Genomic DNA, 19,595 nt, shown 5'->3' with positions numbered 1-19,595 from the left:
TCTTTTAAATTACTTTTCAGCAGTTCTTACTTCACCATTCTAGTAAGAACAGAAGATCTGTATCGGGTGAAAAGTACATTTTTTAAAAACAAGCCTTTATTCCAACAGTTTTATATTCTTACTTTTGATTAATCCAAATTTATTGACAAAAATTAAAAAATGACAAGGTATACAAATAATAACTTTAATAATACAATATTATAAAAAAACACCTATACCCAGTAACATTCAAAAGGACAAGATTTCAAGTAATGAAATTGTTTAAAATTTCCATGACATATTGGATCAGATGTTTATCATTTATTTGATTCCAAAATATCACTATCACCTAATAATTTTATTGGAATAAAAACTGGGGTAGATTCTGAGGAGAAAAAAAAACTAATTACAACACGGCCATGTTACAAAGCAGGTTTTAGAAATGGCACATCAGGACTAGTAAAGTTCTTTCAAGAACCCATAGATGACATATGAGCTGAAAATTGCAAGCATGTACAATATTTTGAAAGTTCAGAGGATGTGGTTCACTATTAAGCTCGCAGCAAAATACATAGCTCAGCTGGATGGCCATGGCATCTTTTTCTTCCATCCTGATTGAACATATGTGTGTGTGGTAGTGGCATGGTTTTTGTAGTTTGAAAAAAGCAAAAAGCAGGTGGACTCCATTCAAAATACATCAGCATGCTATGTGACCTAAGTGACTGCTGTGTAACTGTCCAAAAATCCTCTCCATTCAGCACCATTTAATGTTCAACGAATTTGGCAGGCACCTTTTCTCTCTATATATACAATACTTCATATAGCTTGAGGCAATTGTAGCTAGCTCTGTTTTTAGACTGCTAAATTCAAAAGTCCTTGGCTTATGACAACAATTGACTGGAATTGCTATTGCTAAGTGATGCACTCATAAAGTGGGACAGCAGTTTTGCAGGGCTACATCAAATGATCATTAAACAAGCAGCTCACATGACTGACTTCCAGCCAGTTTTCCCAGCTTTTGTTTGTGGGAAGTTGGCAGGGAATATTGGAAATCACAATCACATGACCACAGTCCCGGAAACAACATAATCCCAAGCAGGACATCAAGTAAATATCCAAATGGCAGTCATGACTGGGGACAATGCAACAGCTAAACTATGAGAAAACTATTCATTCAGTCATAACTTTGAACAAACCTGTATCTAGGTTTATTTTAGCTATTTGTTTGAAGTAGTGACTCCAGTCATTGCATTTTAAAAATATATTCAGTAGTTGGTTTTAATTTAATTATTCTTCCAATATTTTACCTGATGTTAATTAAGGTAAGGTGATTAAGGTGATTTTCCTTTAAGCAAAATTTAACAGTCGAAGCCTCTTTTAAGGGTATCTTGAGATAAACGTATTTTTTTGCTTAAACAACAATTTATTTTATTAAAAAGCATATTAAATATACACCTTGACAAGGATTTTACCTAGGAAACAGGAGTGGTTTCAGAAGGAATCGTCTTCTTTGTGTAGTTATTGTGAAAGATGTCCACAGTAGTTTCATGACAAGGCCTCAAATCAAAATCACAATATCCAAGGCAAAAACGACCCTATAAAAAGTGTTTTTTTCTTAGCAAAAAATTCAGGAACTCTTTTTTAAAAAAGAAAACAAAAACAAAATCCCTTACCTGTGGTTTTTTAAAATAATCAAGGCCTCTTCCGATTTTAAACATCCATCCATTGTTGAATCTTTTAAATACAAAAATATAGAAATATAATATTAAAAAAATCTAAAAATGGCAAGAGTATGTTTGCAGATAATTCAGGAAAAAATATGTGTATTTAAAAGATATTTTAATTGCCCTTTAAAATTAGATTTTTTGGGGGGGAAATCTAACTTATCCTGGGCACAACTATTTTTCACAGAGGCACATAAATATATATTGAGAGAGAGAATTTTTTTTCACATGAACACTGATAGCCAAATACTATTAAAGCAGCATCCTGATAACTGTCTTTTAATCTGTCCTTGTTTTGATAGATCTGGAAACCTTTAATAATCATGTATTAGACACCCACCCACAACCACACATTTGTTAATAAAGGGCACACAAACATTTTAAATCTGTAAACCCATTTGGAATTTTGTGAGCATGTCTGGGTGCTCACAGAATACTGCCCATGGAAGGAACATTTACAAAATACATGGTTAGGGCCAACAGATGAGTTGTGTGAAACACTGCCCCATCTGTAGATGGCAGTAAAAAGATACAGTACAGTAGCAATAGCAATAGCGGTTAGACTTATATACCGCTTAATAGGGCTTTCAGCCCTCTCTAAGCGGTTTACAGAGTCAGCATATTGCCCCCACAGTCTGGGTCCTCATTTTACCCACCTCGTAAGGATGGAAGGCTGAGTCAACCCTGCACCGGTGAGATTTGAACCGCCAAACTGCAGCTAACAGTCAGCTGAGGTGGCTGCAGTACTGCACTCTAACCACTGCGCCATCTTGGCTCAATATTTATAGTGCAAATCCTATTACGTACAAGAAAACAAACTTCTGCAGTTTTTTACCTGTCAAACCCCAAGATGCCCCAGTATTTCAAAATGGGTTAGGGCATTCTTGTAAATAAAGCTGAAGTTAAGGATTTATTATTTGTCTGTAAGCTCATTATGTTTTGTTTAAACTCTTTCAATTAACAGTAAGAAATGATGGAAATGTTTCTGAATACCCTGATGCCTAGACATCTATTGTCTATCCATATTTTAGAAAGCACAATATTAACTGAAATTTAGCACATTATATTTTTATTTACTATACAGTAATTTTATGTATCACCAACCTAATCTCTCGATCATGTATTGAAGAAGAATATGATATATCCAGTGTAATGCCGAAATTCCTTAGAGACTGTTGTATTTCTTCTAAAGAACCCATCTGTTGATTCTTTCCATGACCCTGTTAAGACATTTTATAATTTAAACTTAAATAGACAATTGAAACCTTTTGTCAATTCAGAATTATTTTTAATGGTTCCACCACAAAACCGCGGTAGACTAAAGCGCGCTTGACGAAAGCGCGTACGTGACATCATCACAGCGCGACGAAAACAGCACACTGTGAGCGGTAAACTTAAAATTAACGCGTAAATCTAAACCTAACCCCCCCAAACCTAACCCTAACCCTTAACCTAACCCTAAACCTAACCCTAACGCTTAACGTAAGCCTAAACCTAACCCTAACCCTTAACCTAACCCTAACCCTTACCTTTATGTGAATCGGCTTGCTTTAATTTAATTTTAATTTAGTTTATTTTTAATTTTATTTGTCGCGCTGCTGATGACGTCAGGTACGCGCTTTAATTGGGCGCGCTTTAGTGGACCGCGGTTTTGACGGGTCACGATTTTTAATTACATTAATGTAGGCCATCTTAACATTATGTTTTCAACCAAAACTTACAAATTATCTAATGAAGAGAAACCTGTAGCAATTATTTTTCTGGGTAAATGATAGATGAATTGTAAGAAAACCCTGATTCCATGACACAGAAGCCATACATAAAAATGTAGAAACTGTAGGCCTCAGAGGCTGGTGGAAACGTCAGAGGAAGATTTCCCTCTGTGATTCCTGACATCTCCTACAATACAACACAGATTTTCAGAATAAATTAGTAATTTGTAAAGCACTAATACAATAGAAATGGTAGCAAAACTGTATCTCAGCAGTAGGACATAAACTTGTATGCAAAAGGTATTTAACAAAATTCTTGATATTTCCTGTAGATATTGGAAAGAAACTTTAAGAAACTGCTACAAGAAACATAAAATACTGAGCCAAAAACAGTGATTCAATATCTTCCATTTTCTTCTAATTATCAATTTAAAATTGATATTTTACTGTAAAAAAACACCTACATTTAGCTATTTTTAAAACTATTCTTCCCCAAGGCAAAACTAAAAAATGATTTTGCGATCAATTGCTTTTTGACCCAAAATGTGATAGAAATAGATTATATATAGAATAAAAATTCTTTTCTGTATTCTAATCATGGTGATTGCAATAATACTTCCATTCAGCAAATGTATTTACTCTTACTAAGTAAGAGGACATTCATGCAATCTTAAATAATTTAAGTAATTTTTATTAAAGTTTGTGATACGACTGCAGTCTTAAATACTTACTTCTTCATGAGATGTAAGAAGGTGTATAGTTTTCATTCTGCATGGTCCTTTAACGAGCATTTCACAGAATCTTAAGAAGTTGTACAACTATAGAAAATTAAACAAGATTAATTTTTCATATGGAAAAGGGCAACATGTCTTGATTAAATGCAGCAGCGCTATCTCACCTGATGAGTTTGGCGAATGTAAGGATCCTCAACCCAAACCTCTGTAACAGTTTCATTTAGATACTCTTGGAACAGTTTTTCATAGCTGAATCCTTTGCTATTCTCTTCAATTTTTATTTGTTTGTGGCATTTCCCATCTAAACACAAGAACAATCTGTCACTAAGCATCCTACCTCATTTACAGTTAAGGCTAAATTAAAAAGATCTTCCATTATAACTTTGTACCTTCTTTTTCCTTCACAACACATTTTTTAATTCCTTCAGCTCTGTTCATGTAACTTGATATTTTGTTTCTGTAGTAAGCCTTTTTCTTCTCATCTTTTGTAGCTGCAAACAGAAGATATGAAAGAAATGGAAAATTCATTTCATTTTTTCAGGGCAGTTGAAAGTATAGGTAGTCCTCGATTTACAACAACAATAGGGACCAAAATTTCCATTGTAAGTCATTGTAGTCTTAAGTTGAGTGGGATATGATTCTACAACAAACTTCAAGCAAATCCAGCTTTAATGCTTTTTGCCATTGGCCAAAAAAGTTGCATATTGCGATAATGTGACCACAGGAAGCTGCAACTGGCTATAAATGCAAGCCAGTTGCCAAGTGCCTGATTTGCAATCGTGACTGCAGGTGTGATATGATGGTCACCACAAGTGGAAGTACAGGTCATAAGTCACTTTTTCCAAGGCCACTGAAACTTTACAGGGGTCGTCCACATATGACCATTATTTAAAAATGGTTAGTTAAATGAATGGTCATAAGTAAAGGATACGAATGTGTTTTGAGATCTAATTAATAAAGTGATTAGTATAATTCCTAAAAATGTATAATACAAGGTTTTTCCTTCAGAGGGATATATGTTCTTAGAAAGAATCTTTGTGACATTGAATTATTATATGACTGCTCGGAGTTGCACCGCACAACCCATCCACAAAGCAGCTTTGCTCACCTAACCCAAGCTCTGCAGTGTCCCATTGTGTTGTGGAACACTGCAGAGCTCAGGTTAAGAACGAACACCATTCCATTGCTAGGCCATGAGGTATGACTGTGGATTGAATTGCAGCTACTCAGAAAATGGCAGCTCGCTCTGGAATTGCTCCACAAGCCCAGTATGGAGCAGCTTACTTTACTCCCCTAACTTGAGCTACGGTTCTCTTTGAAAGGTAAGTACGTGATGGATGACCCTGAATGAGGAGGGCCTGGGCCCCAGAGATATGGGAAGCAGGATCAAGGCCTGCAGGGACTCTGAAGGTTAGAAAGTGGAACATGGGATACCTCAGGGTGTAGGGGAGACCCATGGCAGATCTTGTACTAGGCCTCCCCTGGGCCCCTGAAGCACCCTATGCTTCATTTAACAACCACATTGGGAAGAGTAAGGATGTAAGATTCCATCTTAATGCGAATTTTCTAAGATGATTTTACATGAGAAGAGGAAGGGAAATCATAGATGAAGATAATAGCTGTAGTAGCCAAATAACACATGGCATTTTCAACACTACAGATAGTCCTTCGCTTAATGTCCAATTCTTCAACTGTTCCAAGTTCCAGATGAGGGGGATCTATGACAGGTCATTGTAATTGCAGCCATTGTAGCATCCCCATGGTCTTATGAGCGCAATTCAGGCACTTGTTAATCAGTTCACAATTAAAATGTCACAGCATCCCACAGCCACATGATTAGCATTTGAGACCCTCACTGATGGCTTCCAACAAGCAGTCAGTAAAGAAACAGGCATAGACTTGCAAATGGCAATTGCATGACCTTAGGATACTGAGACTATACTAGGTTTGTCTAATGACAGTTAGTGGAAGTGCTAGAATTTCTATCACAGATAAGCACAATTACATGATGGTGTTCTTTACAATGATGTCACTTGGCAACAGTTCCTAATCTCAATTATCATTGGTAGTTTTCTTCCAGGAAAGGATGCAATTGGTATATCCTCTATGGTTGACAGAATTTTGTAGCTATTATCTCTGTTTGAGAAAACAGAAGATCAAAATGTAGAAGTATAGAAATGCCTTCCATCTCTGAAACTTGTTTCCTTAGCATTCATTCAGTTTGAAACATTCCTCATTTAGTTACTAAAATGCATTGGATCCAGAATGCGGAACTACAGAACACCATCCAGAAATTTCTGCTTAAAAATTACATCATCTGAATTTATTTGAATTAATATTATACTTTCAGTCTATTTCCCATTATATTTTATAAAATTTACAACAATAGGAGCAGACATATCCCAGACTCGGGGGCATGTCGGAATATTTCTAATGAAATCAGAATCAGGAAAGGGATCAATCCCAACACAAGCATATTACAAATTTACAATCTGAATGACTTAAACAGAGTGCAGGAAGTGGACCATCTACCGAATTAGACGCTCCTTAACAAGTACAGGACAACAAATATTTTGATCAAGCCCAGTTCTATAGGTGAGGAATGTACACCTCCTGCATTAAATCCTGCAAACTTTTAAATACTAAGCAAGGTGAACAGATCAAATGCAGGTCTTCATTCAGTGATAAAGATCCCTTACCATTAGGATTTCCGCGTTCAAATGCAATCCATCTCTGGCTATGCACAAAGCAAGCAAATTTATTTTTCTGGCTTATTGAGATCGGCGAAATGTGGCACTGAACAAACCTCCTAGTTTAGGGGTGGGAAGACGAAACTCTCACCTTTCAGCACACTGAGGAGGAGATCGATCCCTTCCTGGTAGCAAATCAGCGACTCCTGAAAACGCGAAGCCGAATCCAGTTCCACCGCCCGCTTCAGCACCGCCGCCGCCGAATCCTCCATGTCAATCAGCCCTGCACGAGTCACGACACTTTTCTCTGCGGGGGGCCGGGATCTTCGCCGCCCCCGCCCCAAAAGCAACAGCCCGTGCCCAACGCGGGAAACCCGCAAAAGCCAAGCCCTCCATCCGACCCGCCAAGCAAAATAGAAAAGAAGCGAGGGTGCCCCGCCCTTTTCTGTTCACGTGATTTCAAAGAACCGGAAAGTGAAAGCCTAGGAAAAAAGACCCGTAGCCAAGTCGCCGGCCCTTCTCCTCCCGGGGCTCCGGAGGAGGAGACTTTACACGTGATTGTGGTCTCTTTTCGCGAGAAGGTGAATCGGCGCCCTAAGATGGCAGCCTGGCGGTGTTACGTATCCGCTTGGCAGGTAAGAAGCATGGAAATGATTAAAAGATTTCTGTAAATTTCATATAGTTGTGTTATTGGGAAGAGAATTGCAGGAGCTGCAGAAATTCCTTGATGTTGCTGAACGCCTTGCTGGAGCTGAATGAAGCATAGCTGTAATCCTTAAATGTGTTTTTAATTAGAAGCCCCAATTCTGGGGAAAATTAATGTCTTGGAGACTAGCAAGCGTTCGTGTGTACTTTCCAATTTAGCTGATTTAATGTACGTGAATGTCTGGTATATGATGTGCTTCCTGTGAACCTCTGATGTTTTTGATTTTCCAGGAATATAAAATGATAGCTTCTTAGTACCGTAGAGTTAATATATGTGCACATGCATTTTGTCATTATTGATTTATTTGAAACTTTGATATGTTTGACTGTGTTATGTATTAAGCTCTGAAGTATTGTTTTCTGCTTTGTTTTTTATGCTGCAGAATCTGACAAAAAGCGAAGCAATCCTTTGGGGAATATGGATTCGGCAGAAATTTACAAAGTCTCGAATTCCAGAATCAGTAAGGCTTGGGTTAAAAAATAATCAAATATTAGCTATAAATTAAAATGAAAATACAAATGAAGTGGTCAAAATATGTTCTTTACTACATAAATTCTGTTGTGAAAAGATAATTTCGTCTTTGTACTTTTAGAATTGAACTATGTAGCTCTGAACTGGTCAGAGCTTAACTTTCTTTTTGTTTCTGATGTGCCTTCCTGGCTACAGAATCCATACTTAAGCCATTATTTTATTTCACCTAGTTTCTTGCTAATTAATACATCCTCTTTATAGCGTTCTCTACTCTAGCTGGTAGAGTGAGTCATTTTTATATACTCTATCTTAATCCCAAATTTGACCTTGCTGTAATCTCTTAAACGACATGTAACCAATTTACTAGCCAGTAACTATGCCAGTAAATAATAAATAGTGATAGAAAAGGAGGAGAACCCCTAGTTTAAACATGGAAAACTAAACATAACTTTAAACTGTGACTTTGATATCTGGGATGAAATGAGGGCAAACTGTTTAGCAATGATTATTTGGGCATCTTTGTGCCATGGTTAATGTGAAGATAAGCCCCAAAATCATTAACTGGTTTTACTTATTAGATTGGTTAATAGTGAGAGTTTAACTTATTTTAGGTATTTCAACCACGACCTGGTGATCATGAAAAATATGGTGGTAATCCAGAAGAGCCTCATAAACTACATCTTATCACCAGGATCAGAAGTGGAAGAAGGCGTCCTTATTGGGAAAAAGATTTGCTTGAAGAGCTTGGATTAACAAAAGTATGTAACTAATTTACAGTATTCAAAATTTGTGCTTGTGGAGTTAATAATTTGGACAAAGTGGCTGTCTATGACTGGATTTTGAGTTATTTGGCCACATACTAAAATAATTTGTAGCTGGAACAGCTCCATGTCACAACAAATTATAATACTGACTAAACATTTGAGTTCATTTTCATTGTAAGGCAGAAGGTTGGTATCAAAAGAGAATCTTGATTTGCAATTGCTTATTCCAAATACAGTGTTTATTTGGCAACAGCATGGAAATCATCTGCCTTTTTTTACTTTCCAGTGTAGCCTATAGTCCTCATAACTTCTTGTACTTTTGATAGAAGAGAATATTTGTAGCTCAGGGTTGAACTGTTCTTGGTGCTCTCTGAGCTTGATTGCTTTCTTGCAGATGTTTCATTACCAAACTAGGTAACATCATCAGTGCTATACAATCCTTATAGTTTGCCCCAAATCCAACCTTGCATAGTTTCCAGGCCCTGATTAAGTGTTAGCACCCACTGAATTCAACATTAGCTACTTCTAAGAAAACTATTATTTTGAGCTGTTTAAGGCAAATTTAGTCATCAGTTTGGAAAGAACAATAAATTATACTAAAATTGAATCCATCTGAAAATAGCATTATTAGTTGTGGATAATTGCATCCTGCCAATCACAACATTCTGTCCTTGCCAGGTGGTTGTTGTGAGAATTTCTTCCTATCTTAGGTTTTACGATATCCTTGCACCACCACTTCAGCTTTACTTTTGCTTTCATGGAAGCATTTTGATGTCAGTGTTAGAACTGGCAATATCTTCGGGGTCTTACCATTGGTGAAATTCAATTTTTTTTACTACCGGTTCTGTGGGTGTGGCTTATTGGGTGTGGCAGGGGAAGGATACTGCCAAATCTCCATTCCCTCCCCGTTCCTGGGGAAAGGATATTGCAAGATCTCCATTCCCACTCCACTCTGGAGCCAGCCAGGATATTTGCTGGTTCTCCAAACTATTCAAAATTTCCGCTACCAGTTCTTCAGAACCTGCTGAATTTCACCCCTGGGTCTTACCATTTTAAAATGCAGTCATGGCATCTCAGAAATGTATTATCTTAAATTATGCTATGAAGGCAGTCTCCACGAGTTTAAAAAAGTTGCTGCTCTTACGTGTCTGCCTGGTTACTGAATTAAGTGTAACATGAAACTAAGTAGAATTGAAATGCTTTTGTTGTTGAAGGATTATATAACAGGAGAGGAAAATGAAGAGTGAACAAAAAATGTTCTATAAAAGTGATTTCTAAAAAAAAGCTTTATACCTATGTCACAATGATTACAAATGACAGACATAACACAGGCTTTCATTCCTCCTTTATCTTTAGGAGTCTGTCACATCACAATTGAAGCAAAGAGTTGCATGACATACAGATTTAATAATAAGACCTATCTGTAGCAGCATTCATTTTTTTAGATATTATGTTAAAGAGGAAAAAAGAAAAAAAATAAGTTCTTACGTACAGGCTTACCCTTTTCTTCATGAAATGTGTATTATAATTGAGAAACACCTCTTTAGCATATAAAAACTACTTTTAAGACTAAATTGTAGCAGAAATCAATTTAAGGAATCATAACATTTATTTTATTGTTACTGAATATTTAGTGTCTGCAGTGATTTAATATTTATTAAAATCTAATCAAACTTTGCTACTATAACTGTTCTCATAAATTTACTTCTGTGGTGCATTGGAAACTCAGTTGTAGCTTTGTATCACCTACAGAGATATGCTCCAGTGGTGCTTAAAAACATCCCTTCTGTGAATGAAAAACTTAAAGTCATCAAACACCTAATAAGGTGGGTAATTCTTCTCATCAGCAATATTTGGAAATTGGTTTGGTCTAAAAACACTAATAGATTGTCGTCCCCCCCCCCTTTTATTATAGAATAAAACCATTAAAACTGCCTTATGGAATTCCAACAGAAGAAGAAATACCTGATACCTATCTTAACAAGGTCACAGGTGAACTGATAGTTTGTCGCCATCTAAAAGAAGTGGAAAAGAACACCTCTGATTCTTCATAATAATGTATTAATACTTTATATAATAAATGTAATATTAAGTTGAGAATTGTATTACTGTAATTGCCACTAGAGGCATAATATGTATGTTCATTTTTAGAACAGTTTCTCTAGACTTAATTGCCATCTCATAAAATTAAATAGTGTTATTATTAAGAAGATAAAAATAATTTATCTAGTATTTGGGCATAATTTTTACTTAAACAGTTTGGCTGTTGTAAATGTGACAGTATAAATAATAGCAACTGCAGCAGCAGCTTTTGAGATATATTTTGGTATCTACAAAGTTTACAAAAAGCTGTAACTAACATAATACTAAACTGAATTTCTGTGATGATTGGTTAAATTAATTTGAAGCTGCTTTGCTGGTCATTGTTAGTGAGATAAAAGTTGACTTTTAAGGTATGCCATTGTGAATAGCATAGCAGCATTTCACAATAAATTCACATTGCCAGGCAGATACAGTCAGTGGTCAGTTAATTGTAAATAAGCCACATGTTTGATCCATTTTCACCCCCCTCCCCAAATAATTCATAGTTCATTCCAGTAATCTTACCTTTATTTATTTTTTAGTATTTCTATTTTGTTTAAGGATCTTCCTTTTGTAACTGACTTTCAGGAGGTAGCCTTCAACCAGATTTGCTCCTACAGGAATTCTTCAGGCAGATGTTTTTCTAAATTTTGTTTCATGTCAGCAATTCACTTGTAAGCATTTATATCTGTGTGCCCCCACACCTTTCATGTGGGGATGTTTTCCATTTTGAGACAGAAGTCTTCTTAAATACTTATATGGATAGTGTTCTTGTACACTGGTATATACCAAATTTTACTTAGCCCATTTTTGGTTGGTAAACATTTCAGCCGAACTGTTTTTTGTTTTTTTTGGGGGGGGAAATCCCCATACGTTTAAAGAGATCTGATTCTTCTGATATTCATTTCACCTTTTTTATTAACATAATTTTGTATACTTTATTTTATGGAAAATATGGATGTGATTGCTTCCTGGATAATTTATATACTGTTTCTCTGCCAGGAAATCTATACTTTTAAAGTATTAAAATTAAAGTATGAATGAAGGTCTATTTAGAAGCTGATTGCACATATTTTCAGGTCTACACTTTTTTTTCAAAATACATACAGAATGAAGTAGTCCAGAAATAAGGTAGCACATTTCTAAATCATTACTCAAATTTTAAGTCTTACCAGATCTAGTGTATTATTTTGAATTAATTTTTTATCCCCTCATGTATTAGTTTCACTGATCACATCAGGGGAAACTGTTATGTGTTGAATATACATTTACCCAGTCTATGTAGATAATGGAAATTGCCTATTCCTAAAACATTTACTTTGGATGTCTGGCTGATTATTTTTTCCAACCCAAGATGATTTGAGCAATTCTCTTCAACAAGCTAATAGTATGTTTGTGATGCTAACTTACTTTCCAGAACTTTCATTATATTTCCAGTGTAATGTTATGAGCTCACAGAATTCAGGCTAGTTTGTAGATGCAATTTATTTGGACTGCAAAAGGGGGAGCGACATTAGACAAGTTGCAGCTAGCTTACGTATAGCTGCCTGTGTAAATTGATTTGAAATGCTACAGATAGAGAGTCCATGGAGAAGTCCATTTTGACTGTCTCCCAAAAGCAGTATCCCCCTAAATTTCTATTAATTCCCAGAACTTCAAAGCTATATAAATTCCTAGGCACACATAGGCTTATTCCATAGTTGTCACATTCTTTTGTACATTCATTATGCAGTTTTACCTGTTCTAAATGAGTGATTGAAAATATTTTCACATCATTCCCCAGTTCACCACTAAGGATTACTCACACTAGATGCTGTAGTGTAGACAGGTCCTGTTGATTTTCTTATACAGACTAAAGTTAAAAGGATATAATAGTGTGGTGGAACAAAGAGTGGGGAGAAAGAATAGAATAGAATTTTTTATTGGCCAAGTGTGATTGGACACACAAGGAATTTGTCTTTGGTGCATATGCTCTCAGTGTACATAAAAAAAGATACATTCATCAAGAATCATAAAGTACAACACTTAATTATAGTCATAGGTACAAATAAGCAATCAAATCATACTAGGAAACAATATAAATCATAAGGATACAGGCAACAAAGTTACAGTCTTACAGGCATAAGTGGGAGGAAATGGGTGATAGGAAGGATGAGAAGATTAATAGTAATGCAGATTTAGTGCATAATTTGACAGTGTTGAGGGAATTATTTGTTTAGCAGAGTGATGGCATTCAGGAAAGAAAGCCCCGTAATGGGAATACAAGCTTGCTTGCATGAAGTATGATTATAACCATAAAATAGCAATATAGCTTTATTTTCTGCAGAAATTGGCACAACTTTATTTTTGTAGAATTTAGCAAATAGATCTTGCTAGTGTTACATACAAAATTTGGGTAAGGCTGAAATGACAGCATCTTTGTTCTAGACTTAATATCCATTTGTTTTGTAAAACTTGGCTCTTGCAACAACATCATTGGCATAGTCATTCTTCGTAGTGCCTATATCCATTCGCTCATAGCTTTGGACATTTTTAGGTCCTGCATTGTAGGCTGAAATTCCACCTATCATTTAAAAAGTTAAATGTTAATGTGGTAGGCATTCCTCAAATGCTAATACAACTTATAAACTGAATCTAGATTGGATTAACCATGCTCCTAATGAAAAATAGGTTAAATAACTGATTAGAGATAAAGCACAGTATTCAGAATAAAAAAATAATTTTCTTTCTTAGTAGAAGTGAGTAAAAGTTTTGGAATAATTTTGCCTGCAATAATCTACAAATGTGCCTTTGAAGGGCTATAAGGATATTTCTAGGAATGTATAATTTATATTATCAGAAAATTAAGCAGACGTTTTATTTAAATATACTAAAAGAGATAAAATATCTTGCAATTCGTGTATCATGAAACATAATCTTTCTAGCATTTTGCTTTTATACAGGTAATCCTTGACTTATGATTATTCATTCAGGGATCATTCAAAATTACAATGGTGCTAAACAAAGGGACATATAACCAGTACCTGAAGTTACAGTTGTTGCAGTGCTCCTATAGTCATGTGATTAAACTTCAGAGGTTTGGCAATTCACCTGCCCTGAGAACTGACTGCTGGGAAACGGCAGCAGGCCCCACCTGCCTGTACCTCCCCCCATCCCACTCTGCCATATCCCTTGGACTTTCCTCCTGTTTGAGTCACCATAGGCCTTAGAGTCACTTCCCACCTGGCTGGGTCCCATGGGCCTTGGGTGCCCCACTGGGATCTCATAGGCCTTGGCTTTGCTTTCTGCCCCGCTGCTAACCCCCAGACCTTGGGCTTGCTTCCTACCCTGCTGGGTCTATAGCCTTGGACTTCCTTCCTGTCCTGACATGTCTTCTTCCAGTTACCTCTTCCAAATATCGCCTTTCTGAAAGAGTGCCCAGCAATGTGGAGCTTTCCTGCAGAGGCCACCTTGCACCATTCTGGAAGGTGGTGTATTCTCATGACCTCTCAAAAGAGCAGGATTTGGAAAAGTGTATCTTTCTGAGAGATTGTGTGAATGGCACTCACTTCCCAAATGGTGCAAGGTAGGTCCTCTGTAGGAAGGTCTGCACCCATAAGCTGGATACTCTTGGAAAGGTGATCTTCAGAAAATCTGGCACCGACAAGTTATACAAAATGTGAAGGGATGGGGAGGAGGCCCAAGGATGTGGGACCCAGCAGGGCAGGAAGCAGATCCAAGTCTTCTGATACAGGTGGGCAAGAAGACAGCCCAAGGCTTGGGCAGGAAGCTGTACAAAGTGTACCTTGGGCGGGGAAGGCCTGGTGCAAGCCCTGTATCAGCTGGGAAGGTGCTGGAGTGCAGGCCTGGGCTTGAGGCCTCCAAAGGTATCCCACCTCCTGAGACCCCAACACACTGCTTAATGATCCATGCAGTCATCTAATGACTGCAATAGGGAGAGCCAAGATTGCAGTGGTTGGGCAAATGGATGCTTTGCTTAACTGCAACAATTTACAACTGTAATACTGGGCTCAATTACGGTTGTAACCTGCTTTCTAATCTGAATTATGTGGAAAAATGTTCTTGTCCATCTTCAAAATGACAACATTGTATCTGTAGTTATCAACTTTTCCAATTTACAATCATTCATTTAGTGACTGTTTGAAGTTACAACAGCACTGAAAAAGTGAATGACCATTTTTCACACTTAACAACTGTTGAGTATTCGCTATGATGAATTTATCAAAATTCAGATGTTTGGCAACTGGCATGTATTTATGACAGTTGCAGTATCCCTGGGTTACCCTTTATGACCTGACAAGCAAAGTCAGTGGGGAATCCAGATTCACTTAACAAAAGAGTTACTAACTTAACAATTGCAGTGATTCATTTGACAACTGTGGCAAGAAAGGTAATAAATTGAGGCAAAACTCAAATCGTTTTGCTTAACAATGGAAATTTGGGGCTCAGTTGTGGTTGTAGGTCAATGGCCACCTATACTAGGTGAATAACAAAATAATAAAAAAATGGATTGGTTGGCAACAAAAACTATTTGATCATAGTTATGAATGCTAGAGCATATATATTTCCTTTCTAAAGATCTCATCTTTGTTTGGGAATTTTCTAGTTCCTCCTCCAAACCAGAGAACCATTATCACATGTTATAAATACTGAGTCACATGGAAAAATGATAGGAAGGCTCTGGACATAAAACAGATTCTATGTAGATTTTAGTAGAATGATGTTTCATACCTTTGAACTGCTGTTCGTTTGTCCATAATGGAAATTTTTCTTTAATCTTTTCTATCATGCTTCTGAGAATGAGACTCCCCTGAGTAATGTGTTCCTCACTGTCCCAGGTGCCAACTGGTACATGATGTCTTTTATCCACCTGAAAAATGATGACATGCTTTCGATTATTCTGTAATCATTATTGCTATGATTATGTTATGCCAGAATAGTTCAATTGCTTTACAGAGCTAATAATTTAAAAATACAGATCAGTTACCAAAGAGATGTACAGTCAGAACATGGTAAAGATACTATAAAGAGTGGGACAGAGAGTGTATTTAGGGAGAAATGGAAAAACTTTCCATTATACAAGATTGCATTTTGCTTGGGGACAATTATAATCATACCCTATAATTACTTCAGGATAGCTTTGCTTAGAATTGTTGAACATTGGGCATTTTGTGTTTCTTAATTGATAACAAAAGTCTTTACCTGCATTAATCCAAATCCATTTCCATGGTCACCCCAGCCATCTTGTAGGATAGTTCCAGCATGGGATTCTCGAGATATTATAGCAGCAATCACAGCTGCATCAATATTTGTTTTTTCGCTGACATGCTTAATCTTCATTTTATATTTCTCTAGATTGTTTAGATCTCTCCTTGCAATTATTTTTGAAGCCTCAACCCCTTGCAGAGGGAAAAAAAACCAACATGAAAAATGTACTTCTGATTAAAAATAACAATTGGAATTAAACTAAACAGAACAGCTGTCCTTATGTTTAAGAATTTGATCAAATAGGAAGCCCGTCTTCATTATAATGGTCAATGTGCCACTGATGGCTACTATTGATGGGTTTATCAGTAACGTTGTTAAAAAATCTAGTTTCTGGAAAACTAAAGCACTTCATGGACATAGCCATTGCTTTCTTCAAATTTTTTTTTCCAGTTTCTCAATCTAATCCACATTTCCAGCAATGTTCCATTCTAGCATCAATTAACTATATGGGAAGCTTCATTTTTGAAATTAAAGTAAATGCTGCCTCCTATATGAGCATCAGAGCCTAGAACTGATGATATTACCTGAATGAAACAACCAAGCCTAGAGAGCATCAACGACATCATGGCCAATTTAGTGTAATGATTAAGCTAGAAACTGGAAGATCATGAGTTCTAGTGAATGAATCAATCTTAGCCTTAGAAAGAAGGCAATTGGCAAACCACTTCCAAATTCTTGCCAAGAAAACTGCAGGGATTTGTGAGTTAAAAAACTTGACTTGAAGGCACACTGACACAAAAAGAGCATCAAATATGCATTAAATGTATTGTGTAAGTGGGGAAAAAACGAAACAGGACATAGGAAGAAAATTATGTTTATAGAAAGGGCAGCAGCCAACAAGTAAGTGGTTCTTATGGCAAAAGCATAGGTGGGGAAAAGATGTTAAAGAATAAAAACAAAAAAAGCAAGCTGAAGTAATTTTCAGAAACCATAGTAAGGAGTACAATGAAGAGGTACCATATTTTTTGCACTATAATATGGACCAGACCATAAGACGCACATTAGCTTTAGTGGAGGAAAACAAGAAAAAAAATTCTGCCTCTGCCTCCCAGCATCCATTCAGTGTTCATCTGGCTCGCATCCTTGCAGCAAACAGCCTGGTCAGCTGCAGCACGTTATCGCAGCCCCAGCACGTGGCTCGTCAGGTCTCTGCTCCATTTCTTCCACTACCAGTCAACTGACCTGAACTGCTTTCGCTGCCAGGGAACACTAAAGCCTTCGCTGATGAGCAGTTGATTGGCAGCTGGATCGGCCTCCCAGAATACTGCCAATCAGCTGATCAAAGCGGCAGGGATCACTGCTGCCACCTATCACCGTTCACCACTGATTGCCACCGCCACCGCATTCAGCAGCAGCGATTGGGGGCGATGGCAATTGATGTCACCAGCGATCCCAGCTGGCTAGAACAGCTGATTGGTAGTATTCCAGGAAGCCCATCCAACCGCCAATCAGCTGCTTGGCAGTGAAGGCTCCAGGATTCCTAGGTGGTGGCGAATGGCAGCAGCGGTGACAAGCCCCAAGCCCTCTCCCTCACCACAATATTCGCTCTATAAGAAGCACAGACTTTTCTAACCATCTTTTTTGGGGAAGTGCATCTTATAGTGCAAAAAATATAACATTAAATGCCAAAGAAAAGTTCTCTAAATTTTCATTCCGAAGAGGAGACAGAAACCCTTACTTGTTTAAGAATATTGCTGTAGTTATATAATTGTGCAATTATATATATTGTTATAAAGCAAATCTAATCACTGTGTATAAGCTATTTATATAGTTGCAATAAACATCTATTTTTTCCAAAGGGGACAAAAATGGAAATATGATTCTGGTAAGGAACATACAGACTTAAGAATAGTTACACATTGAATAGAAAAGAGAAAGAACATTTATATCACATTGCATATACATATATTCAAATGTAGGTTATAGTTAATCTTACCCCCAAACTGCAAGCCTTCTTGTTTTCCAGTTTCAAGAGAAGCTCCAGTGGTATCCACATCCATTATGTTACCATAAGAAGAACGAGCTGTTTATACAGGCATTAAATTACTGTCTAGTCATAAAATGTATTAGCAGTCTATTGCAAAGAAATTCTATTTGCCTTATCTGAAGCTGACAATAGTCATCATCATAAAGTCCTGATCTAAATCTATATACTACTAAAACTCTCGTGTCTGTAACCTTTAACTGGGTGAAATGGGGCAGGATAGAACAAAACTTTTTAAATCAAGGTACCTCAAATGCGCTAACTTACAGGACCCATGGCCTATGACTCCTGTGGAATTGAAATTTGCCAATTTTATAAAGCATGACATAAAAGTATTTTATGATATAATACAAAATGTCACAAAACATTTTCTGTGATCAATTGCTGATATTTTACTATACAGTTCAACACGGAGTATTTTCAAGGCAGAAACATTTCTGAACATCTCTCTGAATTTCTAAAATCTTTTCAAGTACAGTAGAAGCTCCATCATCGTTGAAGACATTAAGACATCTAGTAAAGAAATAATTGAAACAATGATCCAACGTGTCACAAATTGCCTAATTTCAGCTCTAAGCAAACAAGTCATTTAGAAGAATATTTCAGAAAACATGTAATGCTATTTCCATCACCAGGCTGAACAGCAAAATAGCCCACATACAAGTAAATAATTGTGCTTAACAATATTTAGAAAAGAAAATTAAAATAGGCATATCTTCATTCTATTTGTTCTACTCTCTAGCCCATTAATTCAGTGGAATGGAAATGAATTAGGCCAGCTCCATAGCCGGTATAGTTTTTCTATTAATTTGGGGAATTATCAGAAAACCTGGAGATAAGGTTGGATCTTGAAGTTTGAAGCTTGATGGGATTCGATATGACACAATTTCACCTTCTTGACAGGGAGATAATGGATTTTGGAGTACTGAAAGCTTCAAAAAATATCCTTTTCCATAAATTGAACTATTTCCCAACCCAGTAAGGGAAATTTACTTCATGCTACTGCTCCCAGTTTGCTAAGATTGCTAGGAACCATAACACTGCACTCTAAATTAAGAAGAAGGGAAGTGGATAGGGGTCTTAAAAGAAGGAAACAAACACATTAACGCTCTACTAGGCTCAAAATTAGCCAATAATGTATGTAACTTAATACTTTGGCAAAATTTGACCACATCATTCAGCACACAAATGACTAGTTCTTTCCTAACCCTCATCCTAACCACTGCCTATCACCCATTACATATTTTATAAGAAAATAAATAAATACCTTCCATGATTATCTGTTGTCTGCAGTCACTTTCAATACTGTGTTGAATGAGGAAAAGAAGGGCACATAGTTTCATTTTCAAAATTAATTTCTGGTAACTGACCAAACAGGATGTCGATTGCAACACTTGGGAAATAACATAATTGTATTTCAGGAAAGTACCAAATCAAAAGGGATTGTCACATACACGTAGTGCCAGTTCAAAAGCAATAAT

The 19,595-nt window shown here is 36.7% G+C and overlaps 3 protein-coding genes across 4 annotated transcripts; 1 reads left to right on the top strand and 2 right to left on the bottom strand.

The window, feature by feature from the left end:
* Positions 1-170: 170 nt before the first annotated feature.
* MITD1 (microtubule interacting and trafficking domain containing 1) lies at positions 171-7,267 on the bottom strand. Its single transcript, XM_087726628.1, is given in 7 exon segments — positions 171-1,580; positions 1,583-1,713; positions 2,808-2,923; positions 4,147-4,233; positions 4,314-4,450; positions 4,539-4,640; positions 6,991-7,267. Coding segments are annotated over 7 exon segments (726 nt in total). The 5' UTR covers positions 7,112-7,267; the 3' UTR covers positions 171-1,548.
* MRPL30 (mitochondrial ribosomal protein L30) lies at positions 7,216-16,624 on the top strand. 2 transcript variants are annotated; one of them, XM_087726630.1, is made up of 6 exons: positions 7,216-7,474; positions 7,928-8,005; positions 8,628-8,774; positions 10,533-10,606; positions 10,696-10,838; positions 16,218-16,624. In XM_087726630.1, exons 1-5 carry the CDS (start codon positions 7,439-7,441, stop codon positions 10,832-10,834), a joined length of 474 nt encoding a protein of 157 aa, XP_087582756.1. In that variant the 5' UTR covers positions 7,216-7,438; the 3' UTR covers positions 10,835-10,838; positions 16,218-16,624. The 2 variants fall into 2 exon arrangements, with proteins under 2 accessions (XP_087582756.1, XP_013926460.2); XM_014070985.2 differs by lacking the exon at positions 16,218-16,624 and having other exon boundaries at positions 10,696-11,590.
* Positions 12,768-19,520, bottom strand: LYG2 (lysozyme g2). The gene is made up of 5 exons (XM_014070988.2): positions 19,382-19,520; positions 18,067-18,153; positions 16,065-16,261; positions 15,594-15,732; positions 12,768-13,425 (listed from the first exon to the last, which is right to left on the bottom strand). The coding sequence occupies exons 1-5, from the start codon at positions 19,455-19,457 to the stop codon at positions 13,292-13,294; spliced, it is 633 nt and encodes a 210-aa protein (XP_013926463.2). The 5' UTR covers positions 19,458-19,520; the 3' UTR covers positions 12,768-13,291.
* Between the last annotated feature and the right edge of the window lie 75 nt (positions 19,521-19,595).

Source organism: Thamnophis sirtalis, unplaced genomic scaffold (genome assembly GCF_051295495.1).
Source record: "Thamnophis sirtalis isolate CommonGarterSnake01/CBP01778 unplaced genomic scaffold, rThaSir2_p1.2 scaffold_12, whole genome shotgun sequence".
In the NCBI taxonomy this organism is placed as follows: Eukaryota; Metazoa; Chordata; class Lepidosauria; order Squamata; family Natricidae; genus Thamnophis; species Thamnophis sirtalis.
Note: the sequence above shows the minus strand (reverse complement) of the source record. Positions and strands in the feature narration are given on the sequence as shown.

What these genes read in the sequence shown, in the direction of transcription:
- MRPL30 (XM_087726630.1), top strand. Translation starts at nt 7,439, where the DNA reads ATGGCAGCCTGGCGGTGTTACGTATCCGCTTGGCAG. An exon ending in GTTACGTATCCGCTTGGCAG is followed by an intron (nt 7,475 to 7,927) that starts GTAAGAAGCATG and finishes TTTATGCTGCAG; the next exon opens with AATCTGACAAAAAGCGAAGC. An exon ending in AGTCTCGAATTCCAGAATCA is followed by an intron (nt 8,006 to 8,627) that starts GTAAGGCTTGGG and finishes AACTTATTTTAG; the next exon opens with GTATTTCAACCACGACCTGG.
- LYG2 (XM_014070988.2), bottom strand. Translation starts at nt 19,457, where the DNA reads ATGAAACTATGTGCCCTTCTTTTCCTCATTCAACACAGTATTGAAAGT. An exon ending in ACAACAGATAATCATGGAAG is followed by an intron (nt 18,154 to 19,381) that starts GTATTTATTTAT and finishes CTGTATAAACAG; the next exon opens with CTCGTTCTTCTTATGGTAAC. An exon ending in ATGGATTTGGATTAATGCAG is followed by an intron (nt 15,733 to 16,064) that starts GTAAAGACTTTT and finishes ATCATTTTTCAG; the next exon opens with GTGGATAAAAGACATCATGT.